A 24,837-nucleotide genomic window follows, 5' to 3' on the forward strand; every position below is an offset into this window, starting at 1 on the left:
TCAAGCATCAGTAAACACATGTTTGGAATCAATTTTCCTTTTATATAATACTGAACATATTTGATATGTATTGAACACGACTACCATTTTATAAAAGAAAAAGTATAACTTCATATTAAATAAAAATATACAGAAATATTTGAAATTGCTTGCAGTAAAAATTTCATGAAAGTAATATTAAAAATATATTGTTTTGAAAAGAAGTTAACAAACATGACAATTATATACAAATCAATATCATTATATAAAACAAATTTTTCTATTCTTATATATTATATTACTCTATTTTTAAGAATATTTTGTGAACGCAATAAACTACGTATGTATGTGGGGAAAAACTGCATAACGGTATTAGCAGCGTCCGTATTATATGACAAAATTTTGCTTATAGTGAAATAGCTGAAATCGTCTCATGCTTATGGTATAATTTTTATCAATCGCTAGTTGATAATATTACGAAAATTTATAATATAGTTTCTCATATGATCAAAATATTAAAAAATTAACATAAGCATGTAAACGATAAAATTATCAAAAATTAATAAATTATTTTATATTTTCTTGTTTTAATATTATTTTTATTTTACAAACTTCTTATAAATTCAGCGCATAGCTACTATTATAGCCAGAAAGTTGATTACAATACAAAAGAATATACAAAATAGTTCACATTTTTCATTTCTTTATAAAAATGAGGATTAACATATGAATTATTTTTACACGTTCTAGTCATGTATTCTACGTTTCTATTAATAATATTATTTCATACCGATTTATACCATGGTTGTTATTTTACATCAAAATAAAGCAACTTATTATTAAAGACAATATTATATACATAAATCATAATTTAAGAATTATGATAAATATTTTACATTTTCCGTAAATATGAATTTCAATTCTATTTAAAGAAAACAATTCAAATCATGGAATAATATAACTACATATGTACTATATATATATTGCAATTGATTAAAAATATGTATATAAGAATATGAAATTACGAACGAAAGAATATTTTAAATTTAATACAAACAGCATGCATATCCTCGGTATCTATATGAAGACGGCAGTAAAGGAAACGGCCATATTATTTCGGAACATATTTTTCAAATCAAAGATACTTAATTATTATAATCACAAGTAATATTTCAGAAATGAAATTAAATTTTAAAATAGAAATTTTTTTTAGGTGGTATAAGAGTTAAATATCGCCCAAAATTTTTCTATATCGGTCGTAGGTATAATATTGATTACTTATGATTCATGCTATCCCCTTTAAGGTGGTTCATCCTTGTCCCCATCCGCACTCCACCGCTCCGAGTTTCCGCCACTTCTACCATCTCTCTCTTTCTCTTTCTCTCTTCATTTTTGTTGCTCTTTTTTTACGGTCGTCTCGCTTCTTATTCTCTCTATTTCTTTTGCACTTCAGTCAGTTTCTTTCTCCTTTCCACGCGGCATCGTTCTTTCTTTCTTTCTTTCTCGCTTATTCACTTACATACATATATATATATGTACGCGTGCGCGCACACAAATATACGCAATCGCACGTATTATCCCACTACTTGCTCTATTCCTGCGTGTAACGACTCAATGGCGTTGCCACACCCTTTCGCCATCGAGTAATCAGTGTTATTGTTTTACAGTTCCACTTCTGTTATTATTTCTCGTTATAAGGAGCGTAATGTATCGATTCGAGAAATATTTTAAATACATCGCGACAAAGTGTATTCGTATTTAACGAAATAAAACAAGGAGAAACGATGATTCAGCATTAAAATCGACTATATCGATAATGAAGGAATAATATGTAAAGAAACCAATTTGTGTAGTCTACGCCCCTGGATTCTTGATGTTTGGGCTTGATTTTACAGATATACCATATTACATATTTCGTTTATCTCGAAACAAATTTTAAATTTGCAGTATGAAATAGTTCATCGTTTTCTTGTTTTCCAAACTTGCAAGTTTTTGGATTTGTTTATGTACTTTAAAGTATATTTTCATCAATATTAAGTTGCATTATAAGACTGTGTGGTATAAGCATTACTGTAAATTTTGGGCTACAACATAAATAATTCATTTTTTAGATTCAAAGATTTTGAAGTTATAAATAGATTATGGGTGTTTATGTAAATTCATATTTTTATGAACATATTCAATGATACGAAATCTAAGCAAAGATTTGATCCTTTCACTAAATATAACAACGACTTCTTTTTCGAATATTTTATTTATTTTTACATTTATATATGCATCCTGTACATACATTTTTGCATCTTTAAATTTTCCATAAAAGCTCAAACATCCGCAATCTATAAGATTACTAATATATTTTATTACATAATTTCGTTTTACCACATGCAATTTATTTATTATATATATAAACTATTCTCATAATTATTATATGTTACCATGTTGTAATATGGTAAAGTTCGAAATATAACACAGTAATAGGAAATGTATAATAAATGATGGAACCCTTATGCCAAAATGATGAATGTACAAATTTTTTATTTTTCGGTAATGAAGCGAACTTAATGTCTTCTTCAAATCTCGACTCTATAAATTATATAAAGTGATGGACGTGGCACAACAAACGTAGTATAACAACAGTGATTATACTCTACTTGATTCATCATTCCATCTATTTTATATTTAATCGCGAACTTCTATAATCTATCGAATCGTACATTCACGATATTGGCATAAGAGAAATGATATAATGTATGGATAATAATACATTCGAGTATGCAATATAACGTATATTATATACGTGAAGTAAGTTAGTGAAACGAAACTATTTCGTACGCGTACATATACAAATACATGTATGTATTTAGAATATGTCAAACGTTTTTCTGAAATCTCAAGAGATCAGTGGAAAACTTCGTAGCCTGTTTAAGACTCGGTAGATCTCTCATTCTCTCGTGTATTTGCCCCCCCCCCCTTCTTTCTATCTCCTTCAACTCAGTAAAACGGGATTCTTTCCTTCTCTGGTCTGCCGTTCTCCGTACACTTGTGTGTTGGTGGATTGCTTGGCGTCCATGAAGCCTTTTGCGACGTTGCCATGCGTATGCCAGTAATGCATCGTTGCCGGGCTCTTGCACTGTTCCGTTCCTTTTTGCTCGTTCACACGCTCTACCCGTCTCTCTCGTACCTTCATATGTGCGCGGCCAGGATCAACCATATACCCTCCTCCGACAACGGCCGACATCCCTACCCGTACTATTCACAGCCCCTCCCGACCCCTCCTCTTCATTTCTCTGCTCTTCCCTCTACCCAACCCTTCTCTTCCCTTCTACCCGGTCGCAAAGGCTGCGAGTTTGCTTGTGCCCGATACAGTGCCGTATACATCGCTCTTAACTTACTTGCACCTACGCTTTTGAAAGTCGAATTTTATTATTAGTAGAAATTAACACACCAACTGCCGCTAATATGACTATTTTTTCAGGATTGAAGTATAGTTAGATAAGAACAATTATCAATGATTTTTAAGAAAAAAAGAATTTCTTATACTTATTTGAATTGATGATAATAAATGATGAAAGGTATGATATTTGATAACAAACTCTTCATATTCTTGTTATTGGTTTAGTTACAGAGATTTGTCATTTTCTATTTCAGGATTTTAGTAAAATGATTGGGAAGATTCTGACTACGTGTATCTTTCTTAAAGAATGAAAAATTTCGAAGACGAATGTTCAATGTTACATTGTAAAATGTAGATATTCTTGAATATATATTTTATTAAAATATGTAAGAAAAGAAATTTGATATGTATGTTAAAGATTAAAAGTTACTACTATTATAGCTATAATGCTACTTTTTATTTAGAATTAAAATCATCTGCATTCGAATAATCGTCTTTTACTTCTCATCCTACATTACATCGAATCATTTTATATCAATAAAAAGTCTAAAGTATTTGTATGGCATAGTATATTTCCCATTGTCTTTTTCATTTTTACTAAACGTATTAAATAGGTACTAACGTATCTATTATTATTATTATTATCTATTTAGTTTATAAAAATTCCGAATTCCAAGTGAAAGTCTAGATTAAAGAACAACAAAAATTTGGTTTGAATATAAATAGCTGTACTTGAAATAAATATAATGTATATATGCTACTGGAATACTTAGTTTCTTGCCATAAAAAGAAAAAATTTTATAAATATCATAATAAATGATAGTCGGACAGAAATAATAAATTCATGATAGAAAGATGAAGTTGAACATTCGATCTAACATCTAACATTTCTTAATTTTTTTATCAAGATATGAGATCAAATGTTTTTTTTAAATAATGATACTTTTTCCAGTGTTTCTTCTCGGTTACATTTAATTGTCAATTAAAGCAGTTTTTATCCATACATACATACATACATACATACAACAGCGTTTTGCATAGATCAGCGTTTTGTTATATATACATATGTAAGTTAACACTAGAATTATTAGTGATTAAAATAACTAATTCATAATTTTTCATGGAAATTTCATAGATCGACAATATATTTTTAGGAATTTGAATGATCATAAGATTATGTATGTAAGCATGTGCATGATTGAGGATTCCAGTTCGTATGATAACAAAATTTATATATTTTTTTATATACCTTCAACTTAAATTTCTCTAGCATAAACTTTATAGTTGGTGTTGTGAATCCTACGAACTTACCAAACAAACAATTTCATACAACACATTGTAAAATCTTATATTATAGTTAATACGTTTCTAAACTATCACCTTTAAGTCGCGGAGATCTTTAGGGTTGTATACATGTATCTCTCTTTCCAACATGCCGTTATTATCTAAAATAAACCTTTCATATTTTTCATTAATTTACTATATCTAAAATTCTGTCTATATTACCTTACAGATCTAAGATCCAACGATATAATAATATACATCCAAAATATGAGAAAAAAAGGGAAAAATGTGTGTTTGACGAGAAGTAGTGGCACTGAGGGGACCAGAATGAAACGGTCCTGAGCTAACGTAGACCTCCGTCCCCCGCGACGCTACGTCGTCAGTCGGTTCGGTTGCTCGCTCGTTCTCGTTCGTTTTCCCCCCACTTTGTCTCGCACGTCCCCGTCCCCTTATAACCCCACCTGCCCCTCGCCAAGAAACTTTACCCTCACCCCGCCGCATTCAATGCCCCTCCCCCCGGACCTCTCTGTGATTCCGCCTTGCCTGCTGCCAGCCAGCCGTCCGTCCTTACGTCCGTCCGTCCACCGTTTGGGATCTATGGTTGTGTCGGTGGATTTCGTGACGTTAACCTGGCGGCCCTGAAAACGTTGGACTGACCGTACGATTTTCGACTTACCCTTATCGTTGGGGTCGCGAATGTGAGACGCGAGTGCTTTTTTTAATCACCATAGGTTGCCGCAACTGGAATATACGCACGGACTAGTTTCGGGTAAGAGAAGAGAAATGTGTGTGGTGAAACTAACCGATACATTCCCCGATCGTGTTGAACGCTCCTCGATGGAGTGTAAGAAACTCTTAAACAACTAGTGATCGACGAAAAGAAATGTTGGTGTAGAAGAAAATATTGCCTAAACGTAGTCTCTCAGGTTCTTTTTCCTTTTTTTCTTTCTCTTATACACATACGCGCACATCTACATATACACGCATACAAATATACGAGCGCGCGTGCGCATGTATACGTACATATATTCGTACACGACCACATAACACAATCCTTTTCTTTTATCTTCCTTTCTTTCAACAGTATACGTAAATGTGTGTAATTTATCCTTATTCTCTTGTATAGCTATGCTTGAATTTGTGTACATATACTGTTAATTCTTATTGCATAGTACGTTCTATCCTTTCTTCTCCTCCACCTTTCTTCCACTCTTTTCTTCAGATTTATTCTTCTCATTTTTGGATAGAATACTATTTTTGATTTTGTACCGGAATATTCGAAATGAATTATCTGCGCATTGAGAACACTCATATGTATATATGAGTAATTTTTAGTGAAGTTTCAACATTTGTATTGGCAATATTTTTTCTTCGGAAGCTAGATTTGATTTCTTTAAAAATGCTTCAGTATTTATTTGTGAAAATTTCCTTAGAATTAATCTGATTTGAATAATATCCTTTTAAAGTGATACTCCTTTGTATGATACATTTAATTAGTCTCTTACATATACTATTAATTTTATAGCGTTCATTTATATTATAAACCACATTCTATCTTTCTTCCTCTCCCTTGTCTACCTTTTTCTACCACCTCTTCCTTTTTATATTTATTCTGTTTATTCTTGGTATAAGATAAACATAATAGAAAAAGAGAGAGAACGAATACATCTGCACCTGTATCTAAGCCTAAACAGTTATATAGTGGTATTACGAAGTGTACAATAGTGAAATCCATGCATTTTGATAGCATCGTAGCTGGAAACGATTCCGTAATATGTGCTGTCCGTGTACGTCGCTCGTAATGTTCATCTGCAACATTTGAAGTGCGTTCTAATCGGTCGTTCGTTCATTCGTTGGTCGTTCTCATCGATTCATTTTATCCGTGGTAGTTTTATTTGTTTCACTTGTTCTTCGGCCCTTCGGGCACAATTATACATGTTCTCTCGTTCATGTTTCTTCTTGCAGTTCCCAAACAAGTTTTGTCGCCGTTCACGCATATTTTAACCTGTGTTCTAAGATTTTCAAGAATAACGTGTTTAAATGGTGCTCCATGGTGTTTAGAAGTTACCGACCGAGTGTATTACTTCTGCTATTTTCTGGCTACCTGCGTATTTAGATTCGTGTACTCGTGTTTCTTTTTGCCTGCGACGATTTTTAAAAAAGTGTCGTCTCAACGAACTTTTGTGTGTTTTTGTGATATATCGCAACACAAGTGTTCCTCGCAAAATTCTTTCCTTTGATACACAAGAATCGCATTTTATAATGATGTCCCGGAGCAGTGGTGAGAGTGCTGAAGAGTATTCAAGATCCTGAAATAGCGAATCTAATAATAGGCGATATCTTATTCCGACCACTTTTCGTGTGAACTTGAAGAGATAACAACGTGCAGCGTGTGATTAATTAACGAACAAAATCGTACGTATGTTATATAATTGTTATATGTCCAAAAAATGAAAATGTAAAAAGAAATATTATCGATATAGTGAATGGATGAATTATAACACGATCCACCCTTTCTTTCGTGAAACGTTTACCGCCTGGGGAACAAGCGAACTCATGATCGCAACTGTTGAACCTATGATGACGTGTCTCGTTCGTTTGCATTATATCAATCTTTGTTTTCCTTAACGTTTCTTCTCTCGTGAGCAACCATATTATGTTTTAATTAGACTAGCCGTTGTAATTTATAATGTTTTAGCTAAGTGATAGAAAATGGTAGTTCTTCTGATAATTGCGAAAATCTTTGGTTAAAGGAATGTTTTCATTTATTTAAACACTGACCAATTTCTTTGATTTTCCTCGTTCCTGCATATGTGTTGGAGAAGAAGAGATTCTAAACGATTCTTTGCTTTGCTACACTTCTGTTACTTCTTTTATTCAATGTTAGTGACATTTAGGTTTAACTCTATTTTTAAATCGATTCAAGTTGAAGACTTTCCACTTCGTGGTACAACGGTTTCTCTTAACCTTACACATATGCATGTAATTCCACTGAATTTAATCGATTCTCTACGAATGGAGCTTTACAAAATTTTATTGCTTATTCGAAAAGTGAGCTAAAAATCGCGACTGAGGACGTCGGCTATCTAATTTTGAGTACACGCCTACAGTTATGTAAGTGAACCATACGAGAATCGAGTACCTTATCAGTTATCTGCAAAGTACTTTGATCGGGTAGAACAGTTCGATGTTGCGGTATTGATATATCAATAAATACTCGCCTTGAATTTTCTTCGAGTTTTCGACTTGTAAACGAGATCTATTGTGTTTTTTTCTAATTCGTTGTGTTTTTGAAATTTTCTTCTTTTTACATTTAATTTTTTCATATAATCTTTTTAATCTCAGACTTTTTAAATTTTAGAATACGAATAATAGAATTTCGTTTATGTTATTTTTTATTCTTGATATAAATTATACGATGCCTTGTGAAAAATGAAATCGCGATAAAATTAATTGTTATGAACAAGATGACAGAAGAAAATTTTTAATTCTGAAATGGTAGATTCCTTCGAACTTGTACAAAATGCGATGATTATATTGCAATTTTAATTTTTGGATATTTTAATTTTCTGAATTTTTTTATTGATTGGAAATTGACTTTTTTTCTCATTTTTATGCTTTTTTTGAAGAGGATTCTGCGATTTTTGCACATGAAAGGAAATTCTTAGATTGTGACTTTAATTTTGCTCTTTAAGTTTTCCATTCGTCCAGGATGTAATTCTATTATTTTTATCTTTTACGACTTTTGGTTCACACTTTAGCTCACATTATTGCTGACACAATATACTAGTTTTCGATTTGCGACTTTTTGCCCATATCAAGTGTGAGTCCGTGATTTTAACTTGGATTTTTTGCACTTCTGCGTTCGCAGAAGATGCGTTTTGCCAATTTTGATTTCGTATATTTTACAATATTATTCACACGTTGTATCCTTACCCTTTGCGTCTCGCTGTTAATGGATAGTTCTCCTTATTTGTTTGATTCAGATAAAAGAAATACTTTAGAATTGTTATTAATTTTACGTCGGTATTGATAATCATGTGTAGAACTATCAGTACAAACATAGAAAATTAGTCATGTCGTGTACTTCAAAATTTTATTTATTTTTATCTAAAATATTTTTTTCGTGATTGCAGTTTATCTAGTTTTCTTCTTCTTGATAAATTGTCGGTACTGGATAGTTCTTCCAATATTTATTATAAAAGATCTATTATAAACATCTCTTTTAAATATATATTTTGATTTTTAAAATCAAAAGGATTCAGGTTAAGGCACTACAAAAAATCGAAATACTTCTCTTCCATTTATGTTAAACAGATTTTAAAACATCTTTGTGAAATTTTCAGTGCCTTCCATGTGTTTTTTATGTCTGTGATAATATTTGTGAGTCATTCGTTTGTTTTACAAGTTTTGCATTATCTTAAAAAAATACTTAATTTCAGTTTTTAAAGAATATTCTTAATGAAATAGAACAATTTTTATATTATGAAAAAGTAGTGTAACATTACATAAAAACTTTGTAACATATTATTATTCTATAATCGTATCTATGAAATATTATAAATACCTAGTAAATTACATGTTTTTTAATCAATATGAAATTATGTTCCATAAAGTATATTTAATAGTATTTTCTAGGTATATTTCATTGAATTTATTCAAAAATCTAGAATATAAATGCTTAGTATTTGTCAAAATTTATACATAACAAAAGCATAATGCTAAATTTAAGGAAATCAATATAAAACTATTTTATATATATATATATATATGTTTAAAAAAGTATATATTAAATATATTATTTAATTTAATATATATATTTTAAATATATATATAATTTTATATATATATTTAATATATTAAATATATATATAAAATTACTGCTTTACAATATTTAAATAACAATAAAAATTTATACTTTATCAGTAAATTATATCTTAACCTAATGCAAAAACTAAAATCGTGAAAAATTTTTTAATTAATTAGAATTTTTAATATCATTTCTTATTTCATATTTCTTTGATTGTTACTCATATTACTACTATATTTGTTTCTAAATGTGATGATTACTGAGAAATTAAAAAACTAGTTTGCTATTCGGTTTAGAAATATGAATCATTTTTGTACATTTCCGCGCGAAGAGTGTACTATAACTCGTTATTACTAAATGAGTCATGATAGATAAGCAAAATTATTTCTTTTTATTTTTATTTTTAATATTTTTTTATCCATAACATTAGAAAAGGGACAAATTATTTATATTCGTGTTTATATAATATATCTGTACCATTTTCATGGCTCATCTTGTATACGCAAAATTTTGTAGGACATATTTAATTTCGCATGTAGCCACCATTTTATATAATCCGCCTTATAACTGAATACATATAGTTTCTGGATTATGCAATTTTTGGAATCAGATTCTTTAACGATGAAAAATTTTGTCTATATTACATAAATATCATTGAATATTCATAAATTTGATGTAGGAAGTACAAAGAATTGAAAAAAATGAACAAAAACATTGAACTAAATTTATGTATACATGCAAAATATATTGTATGTGTGTGTGTATTTCTCCTTTAATGTGCGGTTATTTTCCTTACGTATATGCGCATTGCGTATGAAGTCATAGACATAAAAAATGGAATATGGGGAAGTTCTATGCACTTTATTGCTGTATGTTTATTGCATTAATAAACACGATGACATATTTTCAAATATACTTTAACCATATTCTCGTTGCAAACGCGGTTCAGAAGTGATGAAGTCATCTATAGGTCGCTATTAAGAAGCAAAAGCAAAATAATAAAATAATATGGATAACGATACTAACTATATGCAGGTTCTAGTTCTAATAATTAAAATCGTATTCAAAATATTACTAATAGGGTATCTAAGTATTCTTAAAAGTAAGTCTAATAAATTTTATTAATTTCGAATGCAAATAATGTACAAATCTATGCTTTGATTTATTATACAATTTCTTGATGAACGCATTATGCGATCTACATATTATAGTAATAATTAGCCAGCTCGTGGCTAATAAAATCAGTAATTTTATTAGTAATTAATCTATACTTTGGCCTTTCTTGTTTCTGAAAATAATGATTCAAAATACTTTTTAAATAATTCGAGATATCTTCCGATATGGCAGTGACATAATTAGGAAGTCGTATCGGGATGCGCAGAAGAGTTTTGAAACAAAATACAGTCCTTTTATTGATATGATCTATCACTTCGCACTCGCCCTTTTTACGCGTTGACGCGCTACAAAAGTACAGTCCAGTTCGGTTTGATTCGACTCTTCTCGGTTCGACTCGGCTCGACTTTGAGTCACAACGACTGCGGAGCTATCGACCGTTCTAGGTTTAGCAAGATAATAATAATTCGGATGGAATGTATTCAGCGCGCGCGCGGGAATGGAATGAATTCTTGTACGCTTTATACGTCGCTGTATTGGTTATTATTAGTTTTAATACTAACGAGAAGAGTGATGTTCTAGGATATTCATTGTCGCTTTTAGTAACTTTTTATTTGTTACCAGATTTCCTCCAGATAATCAACATAAAGTGGTCCAGTTTTTTCTAACGAAAATTGGTTAGGATCTTCAACGAATATAAATAAGAAAGAATTATTGCTTAAACATAGGTTATTTGAAGCTATATTACAAATTTCTAACAAAAATAGAAAATATGGATAAAAGAATACTTAGATCTATACAACTTGATGTTACACCACTAGACTTTTACATGTGAGTGGTTTGAAAAAGAGGTATCTTAAACATGTATTAGCACACGTGATGAACTAAGGAGTTGAGGAAGAGTTGATTATTTCATTGAGATGAAGCAAACTTAAAATGATCTTCTTAGGATAATAATTTAATTTTTTTACTGTAATCAAGTATTCTATCAATGACCATTAGAAACAGTGAGCATTTTAAAATGGGGTATTAAAACCTAATCATTAGATTGATAAATCTATTCTTATCTTATAATACAGTTATTATAAATGCATTGTTATCGTCTTCTGAATATTTTATAATTTTTTAATAATGTTTCAAACTTCCTATATCTATGTAACTTTTTTTAATTATGCAAAATATGGCAAAACGGTGTAATACGCCATATATAAGATTTATGTTTATATTTATGTTAGCGAAGAATATTTATTTTCGGAAGTATAAACTGGTTTTAACTTTTTACCTGTATATTACGCGTTCAAATGGCTGATTAAAGTTATGTAACAGGTTTTGGAACCACATTTTCAGGGTAGAATATAATCATACTTTTTTTTAAAGATTGCATAAACTTTATATAGTTTGAAAAATTGAGGTTAGAAATCTCTTAATTGTATACTCGAGTGTAATTTCATTATAAGCTGCATCATTAATTTGTGTCTTTACAATGCAATTGATTAAAAAGTACGTTTACAAAGCATAAATTAAAATACTTTTTAAATCAGAATAATGCTTATATACTTTATCTATGTATCGTTCACGATACATATATTTCAATAGTTACGTTGACAATATTTTTTCACAGAAACTACTAATTCATTTTGTTAGGAAGTATTAAAGAGAACTTAAATTAGCATCCAGAGTTTTCTTAGAATTATCATAGTCTGAATAATATCGTCCCAAAGGGATATCCTAAATTTACAAAAAATTTAGACGATAGTTACAATAAATCTATAAATATGCATCACTAAAATGTAATTTTTTTTATGAAGTTGTATCGTTAAAAGTTTTATGTGTGTGTGAATGAATTTTATAAATAAAAAATATCGATTTAGTACATAGCACTAGATTCTCTTGTTGTGTTTGTTACGTAGAAATTAATTTTATATTTAAGGCACAGACACATCTGCAATGCGTTCAATGTTGCTTAGGATAAAATTATGCGTGATTTTACACGGGAAAAAGTCAAAGAGCATTGTGTTTCTTCTTCTCTACATAGACATGAATTTAATGTGTAAATTTTTCCAGTTTTGAGACGTAATAGCAGACTTTCAAAGAAATGCAAATCAGGGTTTGAGCTCAGTTTTACATATAAATATAAAATTATTTCACATATTAAATTAAACATTAAATATTTGTGAAATATATTATAGAGTAACATAGTTAGTTGGAATTGTTTAAACTGAAACAATTATGTGAATGTATTTAAAGAAGACATAGAAATCAATTATTTGTATAAGTTTACTGACAATCTTAAATTTAAAGGTTTTATTGCCTTTGACAATATAATTAATTAAGGTGCAAATCCTTGTATAGTTATGCATTACTATGTAGATATAGTTATATATAGTAAGTTATACATCTGTGCGATAAATTATGATCTTACTTTTTTCGATTCTTTCTCCCGTTACTATTTTATTTGATTTGTTTATCTATGAGACTTTCATCGTTATATCTTATTACGAAAGCGTTTTGATGTAACGTGTTTATGTTCATCCATCTTTTTGGCTGAACGTTGTTGTTTCGCAATCTTTCATAAGTCAAGTCTTGTAAGTGCGCTACTAACACTTCATGAAACGTAGCTATATCTTTACCTTGCAAGGTAAAAGACCTCTATTCTTATATTAGATCTATAGAGAGCTTAAATACACACACATTCAAAATATCGATACTATCTAATATATAATAGCAAATAAAGCTTAGTTATTATTTGTTATTACTCAATGAAATAATTATTATTAATTTTTTCCAACATAAATATTTTGTATGTATATTTGATATAATTTTTTCTGGAATATATATATATAATTCTGTGATATACATACTACGAAGATCGATCGTTTCCATTGCATTCAAGATGACATATTTTGATTTTAAACGCGATGTATTTTTCAATGCAGGCGAAGGAATTTACTGTGCACGCGTTTAATTTTATTTTAAATATATAATAAATATTTTACTTTTATCAAATTCATAAATGTGAATTCTTAAATATCAATTGTTATTTAAAGACGATAATTAATATTTAAGTACATACATGGTATTAATAATAAAGTATAATTATTAAAATTTAAGTAGTGGTTCACATATCTTTCTGATCTTTCATGATCATAGCGAAAAAATATTCATTACGTTACACGTAGGTTATACCTGGGGATATAGCTTAAAGTCCTTAATTTCTCCTTTTTTTATTTGAAATGTGATTTTAGAGATAGGAGAACTATCTTCTGGAAGGAGCTGTTCAAATATTAATCGCAAAGGCGTATTAGTGTGGTGTGTGCAATTATGTACGAAAAACGCATTTTAGTACGAAAGTGTATTTACTATCTTACAAGATCTTTGTTATCTTCTTATTCAATAGTAATTTATACATGTGGTCACAAAGAGAATTTTTCTTACTTTTAAAATCTCAAATAAGTTTACTAATTCGTTAGGATGAAGCATATTTTCATATCTAAGCTGTAGTTCTTCATTTATTTGAATTCTTAAGAAATTCTCCTTCATTCTATTAATATAAGTTATAAATGTACATATAGTAAAATATGCATCATATCTCTCTTTTAAAGATATTGTAGATATTCGTAGTCAAATAATTAATAATCGTTACAAAATTATGAATTATAAAATTGATTTAAAATAATGTATTCTTTATGACAAATAAGGAAAATATCAATATAACTTACGTTTTATTTACAGGAACACTGCCGGGGATATTGCCGCTGCTGCCATTATCACCGCTACAGAGATTCAAGAACGAGATGATGTCTAAAGATCAAATGTCCCTATATGCTAAATAATTCATCCACCAAATTAAAAGCTATGGTTGAACATTAAGAAGAGGAAGAGAACAAAATTATTAACTCCAAGAGTACAAAAAAACGCACTAAGAAACGAATGGAAACGAAACGAAGGAAGTACATAGAAGAAACAAAAGAAGAATAGCGTTAGTGGTAGAAAGAAAGGATCGAATGGCATAAACTTTAAGAAGAAAACAACATCGATTCGGATATCTTTCATGCAACCAGTCGTCGTCAGTTGCTGTATGCGCTGAAACTGTGCGCGTATGTGTTTCTCGTTCTGCCATCTTGAAAGTCATCCAATTTCTTTCTCTTGGTAGCGCGCTGGGTCACGTGTACCGGAAGCGTGCACGGTGCGTGCATCGTACACGCACTGTGCTAGGCTACTATGAAACGAAGGAACATCGGGTCGAAAGTAAAACCAACAAAACAACACGATAATAGCACACGATAGAAGAACTGCATAATGAAAGCGAGTTCGACGATAAATTTGTTTTATTGCGGGAGTGATAACGGGTGGTGTAGCAGCAGTAGTAGCGGTAGCAGCAGTAGGAACGACAACCCCGAAATAAATACAGATGACACTACTAGCAGTAAGAAAAACGGATATGACAATGGTTTTAGCGGCAACGATGAACCGCGAGTGGAATATAGTGTGGAAGTTGTTAAGTGTGAGCCACGTGGCAACAGTGATGATGAGATTGTCGAGCAGTTGTATTTCAGCGAGGTGTACTCACACTGATTTGTGAGTACTAGTAGAGAAAGAGAAAGCGGGAGACAGAGAGATAGAAGCCACCAAGACTCTCGTGGAGAGCGGGGCACTGAAAGATATGCGGACCTTTGTGCGAACAGCTGAACCGGAAGTTGTGAGAACAAGTGGAGTGCAACGCGCTCCGCCTAATCGGTGATAGGGTCAGTCGGTTAAAAGAAGACAAAATTGGCATTCGCAGCGACGGCAACGCGGCATCTTTCACGATTACCTTTTTCTCTCATCCCTTCCCTCTTTTTCTTGTTTCGTTTCGTTTCACCTCGTTTCCTTTCTCTCTCTCTCTTTTTCTCGAAACTCTTTGACTCGACTATCACTCATTTATTTTATATATATATATACTGTTCTACTCTCTGTTGATTATCGAAAACTCTCACCTTTTTATTTCTCGATCGAGTAACGTTCGTTAAGTATATATCGTATAATGGTGACACACGCAATTAAAACGTTGGAAGGATAATGCAAATGAAAATTCGTCGTATAGAAGCCGCGTCGCGTTCCCCCACAATAATGAAGGTATACCTTCCTAAGTACATACATACATGTATTGAGACGATCGGTGCTGGATACTCGCATGGCCGTCGCCGGATCTGTTTAGATCTATATCTTATGCTACTATTATTTATGTAATTGTGCTTATATTATATAGTAGTTTTGAATATTTGCTTTACATATAGGCTATAGACTACACTTCCAGAAATTGACTATAGTCAAAGGAGAGTTAAAGTTAAGTATTTTTACATCTACAAAATACATTGTTTTTTTGGATTACCAAATGTTTTCAGTTTTCATCTAGTTTATTGGATTAAATATGATATCATTAAAGATAAAGTCAATATATGTATATTCTTATCGCGGAAATCGTTTTCTCACATCTTTTGTTATTTAGTCTTGTCATTAAAAAACTGATCATATTGAGTCTTTCGCAGATTTGTTCAACAGACTTCACGCTATTCAAACTCTAGCTCATATTTTCTTATCTACTCACAAAGAAAAAATATCCAAGTTCCGAAACAGATATAATATAAGAGTTAACAACCACCAAAACCCATTAGTTACCCAATTACTTGACACGACGGATCAAATCCGCAGACTAAAAAAGCAATACGCCCTAGATTGAAGCATTATACTCAACTAGAATCAAACATACTATAAACTTTTATAATCCAAGTTATAGTACCACGCCAAAATAATTTACTTAAAATTCTGTATGAGAATTGATTGTAAATAATCTACTAAATAAAAAAAAAAAAAAATATTTTCTTATCATACTTCGTAAAAAGTTCAGAAAGAAGATAAATGAAAGAAAATTAGTTCTTGGGCTTGAAAAGACTTATCGATGGCCATGCGAGTGTTAAATCACACTGTTCCTTCGATATATGTACGAAATATAGGAAAAATTTGTGCAACCAAATCTGTAGCATGTTTTAGCATGTGAACGGCGATTGTGAGTTATTTCGATATTTCCGAGATATTTACAAAAATGGAAAATACATTTTATAGATATTTCAACAGAATATGTATTAAAATCTCTAATTAGATTAGAAAATTTCTTAAGTTAGTAAGTATAAAGAAAATATGGAAGAACCACTTCAAAAATTTTCTTAAGATAAAAATTTGAAAACCGTAGCAGAAATGTACAATTTAATTGAACAATTTCAATTCCAATTTTTCATAATCCTGACAATCGAAGTTCTCTATTTTACCTTCGTAGTACCGTAACTAAAAATTCTGTACAAAAGTCATAATCGCGTGTATTAATGCGCGCGCATGTCCCTTTATGTGTGTTCAGCTCGGCTGGAAGATTTAAACAGCAGATACTAATTTGATATTTCTCCAACTGTTATCTACAGAAATCGTCGCTGGAGCAACAGCGCAAGAAAGAAATTTGAAAAGTCGATTAAGTTGTGTTACGAGTGTACGAAACCGAGTGGCGTGGAACGCATGAAAGTGTATGTAAGCTAACACAGGAAGAGAAAGAGAGAGAAATAACGAGCGAACAACAGAGAAGAAGGAAGAGGTAGCGCGAATTAAAAAGAAACAACAACGTTACAACGAAGAAATGAAGACAGTGTGAGTAATAGTGGAAGCAAGAGGGAAATGATAAAGAAAAAGAAAGAGTTTACGAAGGGAATAGCTTAGTGAGAAGAGAAGCAAAAAGTTCGCGCGACGTACAGTATAATGTGGAGTAGCGTGTTTCGCAAAAGTTTTTAAAAAGTCGATATAGAATTTATAAATAGATCGGTTGGTATACTCACATATGTGCACGCGTACGCATGTGTGCGTGATTACGCGCGCACATGTACGTGATTTGCACTCGAGACTGAAGCGGTGAATTATTCTCGCACGGATTGACTACTCGTGGGGGAAATTTGAGATCCGGCTTACCTTCCACAGCTGACGTCATTACCGGTAAGTTGTTTTTCCGTTACCAGTAGATTTATACCTTTACGACGTTAAAAATTCTGCTTTGTTTTTTTATGGTTTGCTTTTTCCCATATATTTAATATTTAACTTTTGTTTTGAAAGGTAAATATCTTTGGCTCTTTGCAGGATACTTATCTTCTAATGAAAATTAATTTATTGGTTCTTAATAAGTTTTTTAAGCATTAGTTATATTTATGTAAACATATATTTATGTATGAGTTAAAGAGGGGGGGGGCATCACACTAAAAAGATGGTTAAATATGTAGATGTATTACTCTTACTTTTTGTTGGAAATCTAATAAAATAAATGAAAGTTTCGCTTTCAGCTTTTTGGCAGTTAAGAATAGAATTAATTTTTTTCTTAATGAAAACATGAAGGTATATTTCTTTTATATGATATCATGAAAAACTATTTTCAATTAACGACAAATTGACAACGGTAGAAGTACACGAAAGGGTTTTCTAATTTTGTATATTCGAACGCGTTGTACGTCGCGATGATTTTCTATGTCTTCTCGTTAACGCTGCGTAGATTACTGATGACCCACGTTGATGATCTTATTATGCAGCATGCATTTTACGCTAGAAGCACGTACTTCGTAATGCTCATGGAACTATGAACACAGTTATCGTGAAGAAGCAATAAGAATGATACACGGTCATACCCAAATCAAATAACTCCTTTGATTTTGATTTTATAATTTATTTTTTGTTGCTATTAAGATTGTTTTATTGAAGATAAAAAAACTACAATAAATTTTCTTTGTACTTTGATATACTGGTTCACTATATATCTAATAGAATGACTATCCATTGACTCGACTAATGATTATTCAGATTAACTATTCATCTTTTATATTTCCACTCGACACTTTAATAACAATGGTTAATTGATTATGAAACTGATGACAACAAATTATTGAATATGACTTAACAAAATAGCGTTTAAAATATGCATAAAATTAAAAAAGAAAAAGGTGTGTGTGATCAAAATAATTAGAAAGTCTTTGCAGTCTGATAATAAATTTTTCCTAGCAATTAATATTTTGATAAAGTTATTAGGTGTAAGTTAGAAACGTATATTTGTATTCTATTCAAAATTACACGAATACCATGTTGTATCATCTCATTTGTCTTTTCCTTTTTTTTTTTTTTTTTCTTTTAGATAGTTCCATTTCGTATTGATAATTTTGTGGTATATTTTAAATACTTTTTTATTGCGTAACGATGGATTAGCTTGCAAAAATTAAGCATAACGTTATGATATTTTTCTATGTATCAAGTGTGTTACTTCTATTAATGGCTAAGTAAAATCATAATAGTTCTATGTGCGGAGGTCGGAAAAGAAGGAAAAAGCTAGTTACTTTGACAAGTTTTTGAGTTTATCAATAAATATAAGTGAAGTATATCTTGACTTTATGTACTGAATGGTTCTTTAGGCCATTAGAAGTCGTAGTAACTTAAAAATTAGAAAATGTCACTTAACACGTTCATTCACGAAGACAATCTTGAATCTTTTTATTATAATTATATATTCATATAAAGGTTATTTCATCTATAGTATCGACGAGAAGTTTTTCAGAGAAGATTTTCAACACTAGAACACGAATAATACACTTCGTAAAATATATTTACATTCAATATTCCTCTAACATAAACATTTATGATTTTTCCAAAGTTCTATTTTTGTTAAATAATATTGCAGATTTTATGTTAACCAAAAAACTGTAGCTTAAGAGAGTAGATGTAGCTTCTAACTTATCTCTGATTGATACAATCTTTATAGAATACCTAATCTAGATCTTTAACTCTTAATTTATAGTTCAAGAATCACCTTTTTAAGGATTACAATGTTCCCTGGGGTGGCCATGCGGATGTCGTGATTATTTTTATTTACAATTATCTTTACAAACAATTTTATGACGATGATTCTCGTCATTTATTTCTTTCGACATAGCTATGATACAAATTCGTACAACATTGCAATATGATACTAGTGATCGTAACGCTTAATAAACAAAATACACTAAAGATCACTATCACTAATTATTGCAAACTTTTTAGTCAATTAACGAGTTTGTGCAAAAATCCAGAACCAAGGATGTAGCTTTCGTAGGAAACTATATTTACAAGAATTGACATAGTAAATTGGTGGGAATACAGCTGTATGCAATTCTCCGAATTATTTCATTGCTATTCTTGCTTGTCTGATATCTTTCGTGAGGTATAATTAGAAATCTCATTGTGGTAATTTCACTACTGAGAAATATATATATGTATTCACCTAGAATCTAGAGTAAAATAAAATGATATATTACATATTTTTAAAGAATATACATGCTTGAAAAATAAATTCTTTAAAATCAGAATACTGTATATTAAGTTTTTAATTCTTTTATTCAATAGTATAAAAAATTTCTTTGTTAATTATTAATATTGACGGAGACATGGAATTTTGAAAATTCTTATAAATTTCAAATTTTGGATCTTGCATTTTTTAACAATTTCAGTTATAATTTTTATTAATAATATTTTTAACGAAAGACTATCATTGGAAAAATAAAAGAAAAATTATTGCTTACTAATATTGATATATAGTTCTACAATTATTACTTGGCTTATACATACTCCTCCAAACCGTTTCTATATACAGCTTTCGGTTCTCTTTGAGTGTCATTACAGTACCGTTACTTTGATGATGCTAGCCGTTGACGTCCTTGTGAACTTTTTCCTTCTTTTTAAGCATAGCGTACCATGATCACGCGTTAATGTCGATTTTCATTTATTTCACGTACAAATGTATGAATTTCGACTGAGATATTCGGTATCAACCTATCAATTATTTATCACTTGTTAACTATCTTTAACGTGACTTATATATACTTAGTCGATCAGTAATGTTGTACTTTGCATTCATTTACTTTAAAATCAAGTTTTTGCAAAAACTACATATTTTTAAAGTATAAGTAGTTAAAGTATAGTATTTTACAATAATTAATATTATGCAATTTTATGCAATACGCATTTACGAGTTTCGTGGAATTATATTGTAAAATGTATTCAAAGTATAGAAGGAAAAGGCAATGAAGAAGGAAAATAAGAAAACAGTTCAAAGTAATTTGTAATAACTCTGGAAAGGAAAAATTGTGCAATGCAGTTAATTTATCATTTATAATTCACGTATGAATTTAACGAAAACGTTATTAATTAAAGAGTACAGATAGCAAATAATGATGAAAGGTAATATTAATTATTGAACTAAAAAGTAATGAACGAAAGTACTATTACATAATCAGGCTTACTGTTTCGTAATAAATATTAACAGTCAATACTTAGTACGGAAATAATCGTAATTAATCATTTCAATTAATTTATTCCACACGTACATTGATTATGTACATGTATTGTTTTTATTGCTATCAATATATTAATAAATTATTTTTTGTATTTATTAGAAGAATACAGAAAGCAAGAATTGTAAAAGTTTTGCTCAATCGCGTTAACAATTATGTTATATTAAAAATTATATTTCTGAGAACAAAACTGACTAATTCCTTATATCTACTATGGAGTATGGGTATTCTAGTTGTGATTATAATTATATCTTAGTATTGTCTTTAAATACTAGATATGATAAGAATAGCAAAATTTATAGCAACTGTCTGTAACAAACGTAAATAAAAATGAATATTGAACATCGTAAACAAAAGTTAATCACAGGAATATATTTGTAGTTTGTTTAGAAAGGTTATTAAATTAAAATACTTATTTCTAAAAGAGCAACCTACCTATATAACATACACATATAGTGGGCATATAACTCACCGGTGTAAAAATCTGAAAAATATCGATGAGCTGAATGTTGTACGCTCCCATCGTAAACCCGATAATGGCATTGTGTCTTGCTTGATGTGCACTGTCATACTTTCTAATGTGTAGCATTCTCATGACCTTCCTTTTTGTCTGATCTCCGTCTTTTACCAACTGTACATCACAATAAAAAAATAAAGAAAGTGTATCGTGACATATTCTAAATTTAATCTTTTGGAAATCACAGCAACATTATTAATCTTATTACCAAATTGAAAAATTTTTATTATTATAATAGTTAATATAATATCACAAAAGTTTGTCGCAAAATATGGAATATATAATTAATCTTTTACATTCAAATAAAATTAATGTTTTATGGCTCAGATTTAACAACTTAAATTCTATAATAAGTATAATATAAATAACACACATATCTTAAGTATTTTTGTCAGCATTTTATGAGCACGATGAAAAGAGGAGGTTCCGCAGATGTTTTGAGACTGATAACATTTAGTGATATTGCGCGTCTGCGACGAACTCCTAAAATTATTGATCGAAATGTTGTTATCTAATTGCAGTTGACAAAATAGGGGATATTATTGATACTGTCGGGTAAAATTAAAATATACATATTAGGAAACGAATGAAAGGAAAGGAGAAGAAGGAAAGAAAGGGTAAAAAGGAGGAAAAGAAAGATAAATGTAATAAATTATACAATTTATATTAACGTCAGGTAATCTATGTTTGCTTCCAATTTATGAATCCTTTCATATAAAGATAACTGTGATATAGTATATAATGAAATATAATATATAATAATAATATATATTATATTATATTAAAAATATATATTGATAAATTTATTAATAAGATAAATAAGTAATCAATAGTCAAACACGAGTATGAAACTATTAATAAGTCTTTAACAACCGATATGAACAATAATAAATAACTAATTTATATATATAAGTATAAAAAAGAGGAATTTTAAAAAAGATAAAACACGAAGGCAATGTTTCCAATTAATTTTTATGGATTTTTTCCAGTACACAATGCGCTAGGGGTGATGGAGACAGTGAGCAAGCAAGTCCAAGTAGTGAGCGGACTGGGGGTGGGGGGTCCGGTGGGCCCGGTGGGTCCAGTGGGGGCAGATTTGCATCACCATCATCATCCTCACCCCCACTCTCATCCTCCACACCCACATGCCCACCCCCACGGTCATCCTCACGGACCCCATGGCCACTCACTGGTCGGCGTAACGTCGACCCCTGGCAGGGGTCAGACACAACCACCGGTCTCGCATAACCAGCATTTACCCGCGAGATCTACTCCGGTACAGCTGCATAGGTAAGTTATTTTCTTGCCTGTGTTGTATTGCTATCGCAGTCACATTGCACACCATATTGTTCACGTTGTAGTGTGTACAATATAATTAAAAGTTACGCGCATGCGCTTAATTCCGCGCGAAAAACGACTTAACTCATCGTTTGGTGAAACGTATCTATAATGCAGTCGTAAAGGAATACACTACGTGAAAGAATAATTATTGTTTTTATTGTCTTTCAGTTATTTTCATTGATCATTTAGCCTTAAGTATGACAGTATGATATATTGGTACAATGATCGGACAAAATTGGACCTAAATGCATTGATATATTATCATATCATATGATATGTAATTTATTGAAATTTTATAGAGATAAAGGTATTAAATACAGATAGCACATTGAGTGGGCGTTAATGTTAAAGTAAATGTTCATATTTACATATACAGCTTATATTAATTACGATAATAATATATGCTACTATGGCTTTCTCTATTATTTATGTCACCTTATATAAGATATAAGCTTATAATGTTGGATTCTAATTATTGAGTAATTGTTTATAATTAAATTTAAATAATAGAATATCAGAAAAGATTTTTCTTTTTTAATTTTACTTTAATAAGAAGAAATTTGGAAATAATATAGTGTAACTATTATCAAATTTATTTCATTTTTATATGTTTTACTATTATATTGCCATTATTGTTTAAAAATTTAGTTATATTTATTAATATATATTGCAATGGATTCTGTATTGTATAAATTCAAATATTGAAACTTGAAATACGCGGCAGATAGACCATTGAAGTTGGATACGTAACATACATACATTCGGTGTACTGCGCATGCGTTCTCCCAATTTTACCACTACTGCTACCTGTCGATTCTAACCTCAAACGTCAACGTGCAACGTTGATTTTTAACCTTGCAAGGTTTACATTTACAATTTGTAGTTTACTGAAATATATATATGGACGATGGTATAGTGTATTTTACTGAAATTATCAAAACAAAGCCGCAATTTTTGGGGACGCGATGTACCAGATGTGTGAATGGAGAATGTACGTGGGAAGGAAAGATTTCTTTGAAACTCAAGATTGTCCGTTTGCATGATGAAGTAAGTCCACGCAGTTATTTCTGTTGCTTCTGGTCGTTATTCCTCGCATGAACAATATCATTACATTATAGTCCATTCTCGTATTAGTATAGTACGTTTCTAGCAATGGCATCAGTTACAAACATATAAGTGATTTCAATGTCTATATCATGAGTTTTATATAGAAAATCATTGTAAATTGTTTTGTTTATTAAGTGACTCGTGATATTGCTCTGCCATAAATATCAAATCCTGTAATGTTATCCTATTACAGTTTTTACTATTAGCATAGTAATTACAGTTTTACTATTAGCATACAAAATTTAATTAATTAACAATAATTCGCGTATCAGAAATTTCACATAGAATAGTTAGTAACGTACATAAAGAATAAAATAAATAATATGGAAAACGCGGGAAAATCAGTTAGGTTAGGTACGGTGTGAGGATTGTGCAAATGAACCAAACAATACGAAGGAACGCAGTACATGTATATGTTACACACATTTACACATTTACACATACTATGTGTTATGTTACGAGTTACGAATCTGGTCGCTTATAGTTTGTGTAAGAAATAGAAATACAACAAAATAAAAATTTTACTTTATTACAATCTGTTTTTGAAACAATGTTTGATTTTGATATTTGATTAGAATCTTTATTTTACATATAATGAATAACATTGAAAAAATACGAGGTTATTAATTAAATAGATAGCTTAAATAAATTGGCAAGTTAAAAATTTCGATCTGTTTTCTAATAATTTATTGTTCATTTGTATTTGAATTGGTGGAAAATGGTAATAGATGTAGGAATTTGTTCAACGGGAAAGAGAAAGCTAACAGTAGGTCGCATGACGGGGAATAAAAGATGGCGGTGATAGAGGAAATGTACTTTTTTTTTTACCTGTGAATAGGTAAAAAAAAGCAAAGGAAAATAAAATTAACGTGTTGTATCTAATTACGTATATATAAATTCATAATGTGAAAGC

General features: G+C 30.3%; 1 protein-coding gene and 1 long non-coding RNA gene across 16 annotated transcripts in view; one reads left to right on the top strand and one right to left on the bottom strand.

Annotated features, from left to right (window-relative positions):
- Positions 1–5,188: 5,188 nt before the first annotated feature.
- Smr (nuclear receptor corepressor smrter) overlaps positions 5,189–24,837 on the top strand; it is a 59,542-nt gene continuing 39,893 nt past the window's right edge. For 4 of the 15 annotated variants that reach the window (XM_072003782.1, XM_072003793.1, XM_072003794.1 and 1 more), the window contains exons 1-4: positions 5,189–5,426; positions 14,313–15,695; positions 17,033–17,591; positions 22,466–22,766. In XM_072003782.1, the coding sequence (XP_071859883.1) occupies positions 22,486–22,766 (281 nt within the window). In that variant the 5' untranslated portion in view covers positions 5,189–5,426; positions 14,313–15,695; positions 17,033–17,591; positions 22,466–22,485. The other 11 variants (XM_072003795.1, XM_072003798.1, XM_072003784.1 and 8 more) reach the window with 10 other exon arrangements.
- On the bottom strand, positions 6,321–7,746 carry LOC139987495 (uncharacterized). Its single transcript, XR_011799866.1, has 2 exons — positions 7,439–7,746; positions 6,321–6,966 (listed from the first exon to the last, which is right to left on the bottom strand). It is a non-coding gene; the product is annotated as an uncharacterized lncRNA (long non-coding RNA).

Source organism: Bombus fervidus, chromosome 5 (genome assembly GCF_041682495.2).
Source record: "Bombus fervidus isolate BK054 chromosome 5, iyBomFerv1, whole genome shotgun sequence".
In the NCBI taxonomy this organism is placed as follows: domain Eukaryota; kingdom Metazoa; phylum Arthropoda; class Insecta; order Hymenoptera; family Apidae; genus Bombus; species Bombus fervidus.